We start from the raw sequence: 12,018 nt of genomic DNA, 5'->3' as shown, positions 1-12,018 counted from the left end.
GAAAAAAACATGAAATATCTCAGGTTCATCCTGTCTGTAATAAAATTTAAGTCAAAGTAAATGTAAGAAACTCTGTGTTTCTGATTTGGGGTTGTATTTATTTAACTAGTGCTATATAATTAGAAGAGTCTTCTAGAAAAAAAACATGGAAAAGTACCGGAATGTTAGGCAGATCATAAAGAGGAGGAACGGAGGAAAGGGGTGGAATCAAAAAGCTCAGTGAGTCAGAATTTGTTTTGAAGCTGGAATGCGACGTCTCCATGGCATTAACCCATCCTGTGCATGTTTCCAGCCCAGACTTTGTTAGCTGAGACGTCCGTCTTTATTATATTCTTACAGTCACATTAAAGAACCTGTTGACATTGACTTTACTGTCTTGTTTTTGGGGTCCCAGAGACCCCAGTGTTTTGTGGGTAAAATAAAATTTCATTGAGATCAAACCGGAAAGAGAGACTGGTGGGAGGTTGTGTGTGTGTGTGTGTGTGTGTAAGAGAGTCAGCTGTACCCTCAAACCCAAACAGAAGTATTTATATATAAGAGGGTGTTTAAACATAGAGGTAAGGATATTTTATGAGCTTTATGAGGTTCTCAGGGACTCCAGACTGAACACAAGGGGTAAATCTGAGTCAACATTTTTTGCACAGATGACATCGCTTTTGTGTGTTTTTTTTCTGCAGGAAGCAAGTTTGGGTGTTGGTAAAAGACGCTTTGTGTACGTATGAATCATAGCTTGTGGCGTAACCCAGGGGAGATATTTAAATCCTCTGCACACCAGCAACCCTTGATCTGAGATCACTGCGGACTCTGCACAGACTCAGGTAAGCATAATTATCTGAGGTATGCGGTGGGTTGGATGGAGATTAGGAACAAACAAAAGTTAATTGAATCAAGATGCAAATCATTTGCTTAGTAGGGGAGTCATTATTTATGTTACTTTTTTATTTTGCAACTGCAGTATTTGTGCTGAGGTAAATGAAGTAAAACATTTACTTATTTACTTGAATGCTTTTATATTCGTTTCTTTATTTATTAGCATTTTAACATAATGTTTTACACACTTTGGTTACATTCATGACAGAAACAGTAGTTATTCATTCATTCATTACACAAGATTAATTAGTTCACAAGTTTCCAATTCACCTCACTTGCATGTCTTTGGACTGTGGGAGGAAACCGGAGCTCCCGGGGGAAACCCACTCAGACACGGGGAGGAACATGCAAACTCCACACACAAAGGACCAGGACCACCTACCTGGGGATCGAACACAGGACATTTGCTTTTGAGTTGCTCAGAATGATTCATGTGGTTTAGGGTAGGGGTATCATGGTTATTGTAGTTCTTTTGCACAATTTGTAGTCCATTAACTTGTTTTTGTTTGTTTGTTTATTAAGATTTTAATGTCATGTTTTACACTTTGGTTACATTCATAACAGAAACAGTAGTTACTCATTACACAAGGATAATTAGTTCAAGTTTAATATCAAACACAGTCATGGACAATTTAGCATCTCCAATTCACCTCACTTGCATGTCTTTGAACTGTGGGAGGAAACCGGAGCTTCCGAAGGAAACCCACGCAGACACAGGGAGAACATGCAAACTCCACACAGAGGATCGAACCCAGGACCTTCTTGCTGTGAGGCGACAGTGCTATCCACTGAGCCACCGTGCTGACCACATCTGCTTTTGAGTTGCTCAGAATGATTAATGTGGTTTAGGGTAGGGGTATCGTGGTTATTGTAGTTCTTTTGCACAATTTGTAGTCCATTAACTCCTTTTTGTGTGTGTTTAATAGTATTTAGTAAAACAGAGCTTTAGTTCAGGAGTGCATTGCAATATATTGGATAATAATATCAGTAGTGCCATCATAGTAGTGGGTGTTGCACTATAACGCTGGGTCCTAAAAATCTGGGTTCGATCCTCACTTCTGGTCACTGTCTGTAAAGTGTTTTCCAAATTGGTAGCTCTAAAAATGTCATATACATAAATAAATTAATAAGTGCTTTTTAAAATTACTTTTCATTATGGTCAGGGTTGTGGGGGTCCAGCACCACTGAATAACAGAGTGAAATTAAATTAAAAAGGCAGGAATTGGTTGCTCTAAGAATGTCATAGGCATAAGTAAATAAGTAAGTCCTTTTTAAAATTATTTTCATTATGCCCTTCATCCTGGTCAGGAAAACACATTTTTATACATTCATTCTCTTGAACCTTTCGGCAATTTAGAAAAATCAATCCGCTTTGATGACACTGACAGAATTTTAAGGATTTCTGCAAGTGATCTGTTTTTGTGACTGAATGATTGGAAGTATTTGTTTATTGTATGTTTTCTGAATATCAGTAATTTAGTGTCATGGAAAGTCCTATAATGTGCTTTAACTTCGTAGCATGCCATCATAATTCTTTTTTATCATTATTATTGACTTCTGTGCTTAGATAAATACGGCTTGCTTGACTGCACTCAAAACAAAGTTCATAAAACAGAAACAATAGGTAGGCAACAAGATTGAAGGGACAATTATGTATACAAAGGAATTAAAAGTGTCCAGGACAGTTTTTTTTTATCATGAATATCACTATATAAAAACAACTGGATTTCCATTTAAGAAAATGGGACAGAACAGAGAAAAAAGACTACTTAGCAGAACGACACATGTCTGTCTGTCTCTGTTGTAGCCATGTCGAAGCTGGAGAAGGCCATCATCGCTATTGAGGAGGTGTTTGTGGAGTACGCTGGTACTGATGACAACAAGAAGAATCTGAGCAATGCTGAGCTGAGTGCTCTGATTAAGGCTCAACTGAGCAGCCCTGAGTTCCAGGTGAGGAAAAAGAATACACCATTGCAAACAACACTACATGCTCAAAAGATGCAGATGCTTCTCCTAGTTATTGAGGACAGGGATTTGAACTAAATTCTCTGCTAACATGTAAAAAATGAATCAAAAATAAGGCCCTGGGTTTGATCCCCAGGCGGGACGTTCCGGGTCTGTGCAGAGTTTGCATGTTCTCCCTGTGTCTGCATGGGTTTCCTCCGGGAGCTCAGTTTTCTTCCTACAGTCCAAAAACATGTAGTCAGGTTAATTGGAGACACTGAATTGCCCTATAGGTAAATGGGTGTGTGTATGTGTGTCTGCCCTGCGATGGACTGGCGCCCCATCCAGGGTGTTACTGTGTGCCTTGCGCCCATTGAACAGCTGGGATAGGCTCCAGCACCCCCTCGCGACCCTAATTGGATAAGCGGTTAAGAAAGTAAGTGAATCAAAAATATGTATATGTACAGACAGGCATAGACAGCCTTAATATCCCCATATAACTGCCTTCACAGATGAGTGGAGGCTGTTCTAGCTGCAAAGGTGGGGGCACCCCACGGTTTTGAAATGGGATATCCACCAAGCCTCTGGTCAGGTTTAATACTCTTAAATTAAAAGCCTGTATCGAATAATACTGCACATTGTTGTTGTAGCAACCCTGCAGTAAGGGATTTCCCCACATGACTCACATCCCCATCATACCACACTCTTTCAACACGATATTTTTGTCTTCTCTGGGTGTGATGTGTCATATATAGACATAGGGCCATATATAGGGATATATAGGGCCAGTGATAGCTCAGTGGTTAAGGTACTGGACTAGTAAACAGAAGGTTGCCGGTTCAAGCCCCGCCACCACCAAGTTTCAATTGCTCATCGTGTTCTGCTCATTGTGTAAGTCGCTTTGGATAAAAAGCGTCTGCTAAATACTGAAAATGTAAAATGTAAATATAGACAACCACACCCTTGTTGAGCAAGCCTCAACTCTGCATGCCAACATTTCCCCGTGCAGGATTTGCATGAACATTTCCATGCAAAAAAAGCAACAAGCCGTCACTACAGAAATTTAAACATTTCCATAATTACACACTTTTTGCAAATGTAAGTAAATGTTGCATGTCATTTTCACTAACCGCTTCAGGTTAGGGTTGTAAAGGGACTGGCAACACCCAGATACAAGTTGCTCTGCAGAATTTACTTAGAATAGAATGCCTTTATTTGTCATATGCAGGTATACATATAAAGTCTACAGCTTGTTTGGAAGCTGGGGTCAGAGCACAGGGTCAGCGATCGTACGGTGCCCCTGGAGCAGACAGGGTTAAGGGCCTTGCTCAAGGGCTGCAGGTCAGAGCTGGGATTCAAACTCTCAACCTTTTAGTTGATAGCCCAAAGCTCTACCAACTAGGCTACCACTTTCCCAGCTGCATCCCCATGCCAAACGTATAGTGAAACCCCTCCTAATTTTTGAGGCCAGGTCTTTCTGCCACACCCATTGCTAACGGATAAATAAAATCAATATAGAAAATTAATCATACGCTTGGTGAAGGCCTTTCCTGTTCCAGCATGACTGTACTTGGTTTCCTGAATGCGGAGCTCAAAGTTACAATGACATCCAAAGCGGCTGTGTCCCAAAATGCATGTTACTGTAGTAAAAAGTATGACACACTATGTAGGAAATAAAATGTGGTTTGTAATGCAGCAGTACAATAATAATTTATAGCCAAATATATGATAAGACCCCTCTTTATTTCTAAATTCAGATCGTTCAGCCACACCCACTGCTAACAGATGAATAAAATCAATATAGAAAATTAATCATACGCTTGGCGAAGGCCTTTCCTGTCCCAGCATGACTGAGCTCCGCATTCAGGAAACAAAGTTACAATGGCAACCAAAGCGGCTGTGTTCCAAAATGCATGTTACTGTAGTAAACAATATGGCATGCTTATACACTATGTAGGAAATAAAATGTGGTTTGGAATGCAGAAGTTAAAATATACTATATAGCCAAACTTATGGGTGGGATGGTGGCTTCGGTGGGTAGCACTGTTACCTCACAGCAAGAAGGTCCTGGGTTTGATCCCCAGGTGGGGCGGTCCGGGTCCTTTCTGTGCAGAGTTTGCATGTTCTCCCCGTGTCTGAGTGGGTTTCCTTCCACAGTCCAGAAACATGCAGTCAGGTTAATTGGAGACAATGAATTGTCCTATAGGTGAATGGGTGTGTGTGTGTGTTTGTGTATGTGTGTCTGCCCTGCGACGGACTGGCGCCCCGTCCAGGGTGTTACTGTGTGCCTTGCGCCCATTGAAAAAAAGCTGGGATAGGCTGCCATCGCCCATCTCCCCAGGACCCTAATTGGATAAGCGGATAAAAAAGTGAGTGAGTGAAGTGAGTGAGCCAAACTTATGTTGAGACCCTTCTTGGGTCCAGGTCTTTCAGCCACACCCATTGCTAACAGATGAATAAAATCAATTAAAAATGAATAAATAATATGCTTGGCAAAGGCCTTTCCAGTTCTAGCATGAGTGTGCTTTTGTGCAAAGATCAAGGACCATAAAGACATGATTTGACAAGTTTTAATAACTCCTGATCCCAAAGCCTTCAGGATGAATTAGCACACTGATTGCTTCCCAACATCCATGCCCAAATTTCTGCAGACACTTGTGAAATCTTGCAAAAACCCTCAAATAGCTCAAGGTTTGGAATAAAAGGTCTAACAAGGACATTTCCAAGTGCCCATAGACTTGAATGGCTAAATGGCATTTAAAGAGCAATATAATTAGTCTGACCATCATTTCTTTCCATTCTTTCTACTCTTTATGTTTTATTCTCAGGGTAAAATGGACCAAGAGGATGTCAGTGAATCTCTGGACAAAATAGACAAGAACCATGATGGCCAGGTGAACTTCAAGGAGTTCTCTCAGTGTGTGGCCCATCTTGCCCAGAGCTACTTCAAGAAGAAGCATGGCAAGGACAAGGGATGCAAGGGAAGCAAGGGAAGCAAATGAAGCGGCTCCTAGATGCGATCAATATCCTGTTTCATCCCATCTTTATGGAAGCAATTGAAGCTTGTATAAATGTGCTTGACAGTGCCAGTCTTGTATCTCATACGCATATATAAACAATCTAGATGCATTTACTACATGTAATGCTTTATGCAATTAACAATAAATAATTTGGTGCTGTTTTTATGTCTGTGATTATTTAACCTGCATGTTAATTTTTAATGGGTCTTTACTATGACAGAACAAATTACCACTACCGGGGTCCCTCAGCCTTCTGAAAGAGGAGCTCAAAGTTACAATGGGATTTAATGGGGTTACAAGTGGCTGTGTCCTAAAATGCATGTTACTGTAGTTAGGGTTGTGAAGGGACTGGCAAAACCCAGATACATGTTGCTCTGCAGAATTCACTTAGAATAGAATTCCTTTATTTGTCATACATACATATACAGGTGTACAGAATAATGAAATTCTTTCTTTGCATATCCCAGCTTGTTTGGAAGACAGGGTTAAGGGCCTTGCTCAAGGGCTGCATGGCAAAGCTGGGATTCGAACTCTCAACCTTTTAGTTGATAGCGCAAAGCTCTACCAACTAGACTGCCACTTTTCCAGCTGCATTACTATGTCAGCCTGATTCTGATTCATACAAGTTAAAATATACTGGCTGTGTCCCAAAATGCATGTTACTGTAGTAAACAGTGTGTCTAATATGTGCACTTGGTATTACATAGTTACACACTATGTAGGAGATAAAATGTGGTTTTAAATGCAGACTGGATATCACTTGAAAACAGTGTCCACATGATCAGTTAAATGTGAAGTGAGAACAATGCAGTAATAAAGTAATATTTGTATGATATAAACTGCAAACTGTACTGTAAAATGTAAAGAAATATCTGTACAGGATGTAAAAAAATAAGGCATGAATGCATTGAAGATTAACAGCATGCACCAGTTAGACATAGTAATGCATCAAAAACACCTACAAGAGAACTAAGTCAAATAGCAAGTATATTTCTGAACATTCCCTTTCACGTAAGTCTTACAGTGTGGGGGTGGAATAAAAAAATTATATTTTTTATATATGCACCAATTAAAGGGTTCCTTAAACAATGATTCCTTGCCAAGGTTGAGAAGAAAACCCAGTCATCCTTCGCTGATAGAAAATCTGTCTGAATAGTCAGACGTAAGAGAAAGAAAGCAAACACAACAACAAACAGGTTTAAAATATATAAGAAACTGCTGACACATGGGTGACAGTCCACATATAAGTGTTCTTTACATCATGATAATCTCAGAGAGACCATGGACAGTGTCATTTATAAACCCAAGTTCAAGACAATTCTGAGTAAGAATATGCAAATAAAAACATAAAACAGTAATTTTTCAGTACTCATGGATTTTAAATCTAATGTTCAACAAGGTTATAACCAAGTGTCCATATACTTTTGGCCAGATGGTGTATAAAAGTATATGGTATAAAAGTATATGTATATATCAGTATATTCAGCTACATTTGGACTGTCTCTTTGGGTGACCACTTATTCAATTAGGGTCACGTGGGGGTTAGTGCTGGAGCCTATCCCAGCTTTTCAATGGGCGCAAGGCATACAGTAACACCCTGGACGGGGCGCCAGTCCATCGCAGGGCAGACACACACATACACCTATTCACCTATAGGGCAATTCAGTGTCTCCAATTAACCTGACTGCATGTTTTTGGACTGTGGGAGGAAGCCCACGCAGACACGGGGACAACATGCAAACTCCACACAGAAAGGACCCGGACCGCCCCGCCTGGGGATCGAACCCAGGACCTTCCTGCTGTGAGGCAACAGTTCTACCCACCGAGCCACCATGCCGCCCAGTGTAAAATCAAGCAACAATATACAGTATGTTCATTTAACTTTTACAATTATAACACTAGGTGTTCCCATACAATTATACAGGGAAAGGAGATGTAACACTGTTTTTTTGGAATAGCATCGTGTTGGTACTAACTAGTGGTTAGAAGGCTGCTGGTTAAAGCCCCACTTCTGCCAGTTTGCCCCCATTGGGCTCCTGAGCACTCAACACTTAATTGCTTGCTTTGTATTGGTCATAATTGTATGCCACTTTCAATGAAAGCATCTGCTAAATGCTGTAACTGTAGTTAATTAATGAAACAATAAATATCATTCATTGTTTTTAATTTAATATAGATGAACTCACTAAACAAAATACTTTTGCACATTTTTCAAGACGTCTGGTTATTTTTGTCCTAAATTATGGTAACAACAGGCCACAAATAGTTTGAATTCATTTCAAGCTGCATCGCTGGTTTTACAACTTGTCATCAGTTGCATCAGTTGCATCAGTTAATTAAGCTAGTTAATTAGCTAATTAAATCACCTCAGATTACCTTTCACTGCTTGACAGTAGGCCCTGAAGCTAAAAAGTGGAACTCTGAGACTCTTAAAAGAGGGATACACACAGCCAGGATCATGCATACACCCCTGAAATAAATCAATACATTTAGTTATATTAAATGATATGCTTGAGTTGGCAACAGTTGAAGCAGGCCTTTTCCTGTTCCAGCATGACTGTGACCCTGTGAACCAAACCAAGATAAATAAACGTGTCAATCAGGTGCTCATATTGTAAAACTAATCCTGCCTAAATTTTAATACGTTTTTTTCTAGCTCAGCATTTTAATTTAACATTTTGATACTTAGTTTCTCAGTCATGTAAAAATTTAGGAAAAATGTTATTGGTGCTTTCCCTGGAGTGACATAAGAACAATAATCTACAGAATAAATCTATAAACACCATTCTCAGAAAAGTAAAAAATTAATGTAGAACTTGGTGCCTGCAACATATTAAAAAAGATGGAACAGAATCATGTTTACCACTGTGAGAACTGAGGACACTAATTGTTTCAGTTCTGCAGGTGGAATTTTTGTCCATTCTTGCTTCCTCAGATCTGGACTGCAGGCAGGCCAGTCAATCACACACACACTGACTGCATCCAAAATCGCATACTTTTTGTTACTTTTCTTTATGCATTTTCTCCCCTTTTCTCCCTTTTAGCACGTCCAATTGCCCCATTGCATCGTGCTTCCTCTCCACCAATGCCTATCCCTGCTCTGATTGAGGAGAATGAAGCCAACCCATGCCCCCTCCGACACATGGGCAGCATGCCATATGCATCTTTTCACCCACACTTTGACAAGTGCAGTGCAGCCCAGCGTTGTGTACGGAGAGACACACCCTGACAGCACTTTTTTCTCATCTCTGTGCAGGCGCCATCAATCAGCCAGCAGAGGTCATAATTGCACCAGGCAGGCAGAGCTGAGATTTGATACGATGTATTTGAGATTCCAGCTCTGGTTCCAGCGTGTGTTTTTACCACTGAGCCACCTGAGTGGCCTCAAAATCGCATACTTAAACAGTATGTACCAGATTCGGGGCAGTGTGAACTGCATGGCTGGTAAAGCAGTAAGCACTTTCAGTACGCAAATGTGTAGTATGCACGCAAACTCGTACGTACTACGTCCGCCATCTTACCAACGTCACGTGATGCATGACATCACATCGCCACAGTTATAACAATTTTAAAATCAGACAAATTTAGTTTAGTCATTCTCCACAAAGCTACTCATAACGTTATTCAGGGTTATTCTTAATCATAACATGTTTAATCTTCTTTCTTTGCTACGAACGCCTTTGCAGCGCTAGTTGAATTATGGGATAGATTATCGGACCGTAAGTGTGCATCGTTTGCATACTCAAAAATGGCTGCCCAGGCAGTAATTCATCCGGGTACTTTTCACGTACTGTTTAATGTATACTAGACATACTAACCACTCTTGCATACTGCTTTCGCGTACTGTTCAGTATGGAAGTATGCTATTTAGATGCAACTTCTGTTTTTAAAAAGCCACACTGTTGTATTACATGCAGAACAAAGCATGGCACTGTCTTGCTTGAAATAACCATAGACTTCCCGTCGGCAGTGGACATTGATGCTATTCCATAGCATAAAGGGAAACAAAAACTGATCACTCTCTCTATTGCTGTAAACAATGCAACCCTCCTCAATTGTTTTAGCTGATATTAGCTGCTTTATAAAACTTCCTAAATAAAAGGTGCCTAGTGACTTCTCTTCCACATTAGACCATTGACTTCTCCAAAGCCATAAATATATATACTGGTGTTGGTCATAAAATTAGAATATCATGAAAAAGTTTATTTATTTCAGTAATTCCATTCAAAAAGTGAAACTTGTATATTATATTCATTCAATACACACAGACTGATATATTTCAAATGTTTATTTCTTTTAATGTTGATGATTATAACTGACAACTAATGAAAACCAAATTCAGTATCTCAGAAAATTAGAATATTACTTAAGACCAATACAAAAAAAGGATTGAAAAGTATGAACATGAAAAGTATGAGCATGTACAGCACTCAATACTTAGTTGGGGCTCCTTTTGCCTGGATTACTGCAGCAATGCGGCGTGGCATGGAGTCCATCAGTCTGTGGCACTGCTCAGGTGTTATGAGAGCCCAGGTTGCTCTGATAGTGGCCTTCAGCTCTTCTGAATTGTTGGGTCTGGCGTATCGCATCTTCCTCTTCACAATACCCCATAGATTTTCTATGGGGTTAAGGTCAGGCGAGTTTGCTGGCCAATTAAGAACAGGGATACCATGGTCCTTAAACCAGGTACTGGTAGCTTTGGCACTGTGTGCAGGTGCCAAGTCCTGTTGGAAAATGAAATATGCATCTCCATAAAGTTGGTCAGCAGCAGGAAGCATGAAGTGCTCAAAAACTTCCTGGTAGATGGCTGCGTTGACCTTGGACCTCAGAAAACACAGTGGACCAACACCAGCAGATGACATGGCACTCCAAACCATCACTGACTGTGGAAACTTTACACTGGACCTCAAGCAATGTGGATTCTGTGCCTCTTCTCTCTTCCTCCAGACTCTGGGACCTTGATTTCCAAAGGTAATGCAAAATTTACTTTCATCAGAGAACATAACTTTGGACCACTCAGAAGCCTTTTTGTCTTTAGCCCAGGCGAGACGCTTCTGACGCTGTCTCTTGTTCAAGAGTGGCTTGACACAAGGAATGCGACAGCTGAAACCCATGTCTTGCATACGTCTGTGCGTGGTGGTTCTTGAAGCACTGACTCCAGCTGCAGTCCACTCTTTGTGAATCTCCCCCACATTTTTGAATGGGTTTTGTTTCACAATCCTCTCCAGGGTGTGGTTATCCCTATTGCTTGTACACTTTTTTCTACCACATCTTTTCCTTCCCTTTGCCTCTCTATTAATGTGCTTGGACACAGAGCTCTGTGAACAGCCAGCCTCTTTAGCAATGACCTTTTGTGTCTTGCCCTCCTTGTGCAAGGTGTCAATGGTCGTCTTTTGGACAACTGTCAAGTCAGCAGTCTTCCCCATGATTGTGTAGCCTACAGAACTAGACTGAGAGACCATTTAAATGCCTTTGCAGGTGTTTTGAGTTAATTAGCTGATTAGAGTGTGGCACCAGGTGTCTTCAATATTGTACCTTGTCACAATATTCTAATTTTCTGAGATACTGAATTTGGGGTTTTCATTGGTTGTCAGTTATAATCATCAACATTAAAAGAAATAAACATTTGAAATATATCAGTCTGTGTGTATTGAATGAATGTAATATACAAGTTTCACTTTTTGAATGGAATTACTGAAATAAATCAACTTTTTCATGATATTCTAATTTTATGACCAGCACCTGTATATACACACCGATCAGCCATAACATTAAAACCACCTCCTTGTTTCTACACTCACTGTTTATTTTATCAGCTCCACTTACCATATAGAAGCACTTTAGTTCTACAATTACTGACTGTAGTCCATCTGTTTCTCTACATACTTTGTTAGCCCCCTTTCATGCTTTTCTTTAATGGTCAGGACCAGGCACGTGCACAGATATTTTTGGGGGCAGGTGCTCAAGCCAAAAAAAAGGGCACCCATTTTACTGTTTTCTGACAGAGTTGAAGCATTACACTAATAATATACCATTACTAGTATCAATTTACCTCACCAGACTGTCATGTAGCTTAACTTAAGACCTACCTTTGATTTCAAATCAGAAACCCACTTTGGGTAGTTAATGTTAACAATGGGCCTATTATTATGCCAATAAAATCAAATAGACAGCTAAATAACAT

At 40.1% G+C, this 12,018-nt stretch overlaps 1 protein-coding gene across 1 annotated transcript; it reads left to right on the top strand.

Annotated features, from left to right (window-relative positions):
- The first annotated feature begins 363 nt into the window (after positions 1-363).
- s100w (S100 calcium binding protein W) lies at positions 364-5,986 on the top strand. Its single transcript, XM_062991911.1, has 4 exons — positions 364-557; positions 678-818; positions 2,678-2,820; positions 5,643-5,986. The coding sequence occupies exons 3-4, from the start codon at positions 2,680-2,682 to the stop codon at positions 5,814-5,816; spliced, it is 315 nt and encodes a 104-aa protein (XP_062847981.1). The 5' UTR covers positions 364-557; positions 678-818; positions 2,678-2,679; the 3' UTR covers positions 5,817-5,986.
- Positions 5,987-12,018: the final 6,032 nt, after the last annotated feature.

The sequence above is a fragment of the Trichomycterus rosablanca genome, chromosome 3, assembly GCF_030014385.1.
Source record: "Trichomycterus rosablanca isolate fTriRos1 chromosome 3, fTriRos1.hap1, whole genome shotgun sequence".
Taxonomy (NCBI): domain Eukaryota; kingdom Metazoa; phylum Chordata; class Actinopteri; order Siluriformes; family Trichomycteridae; genus Trichomycterus; species Trichomycterus rosablanca.
This window is presented reverse-complemented; position numbering and strand designations above follow the sequence as displayed.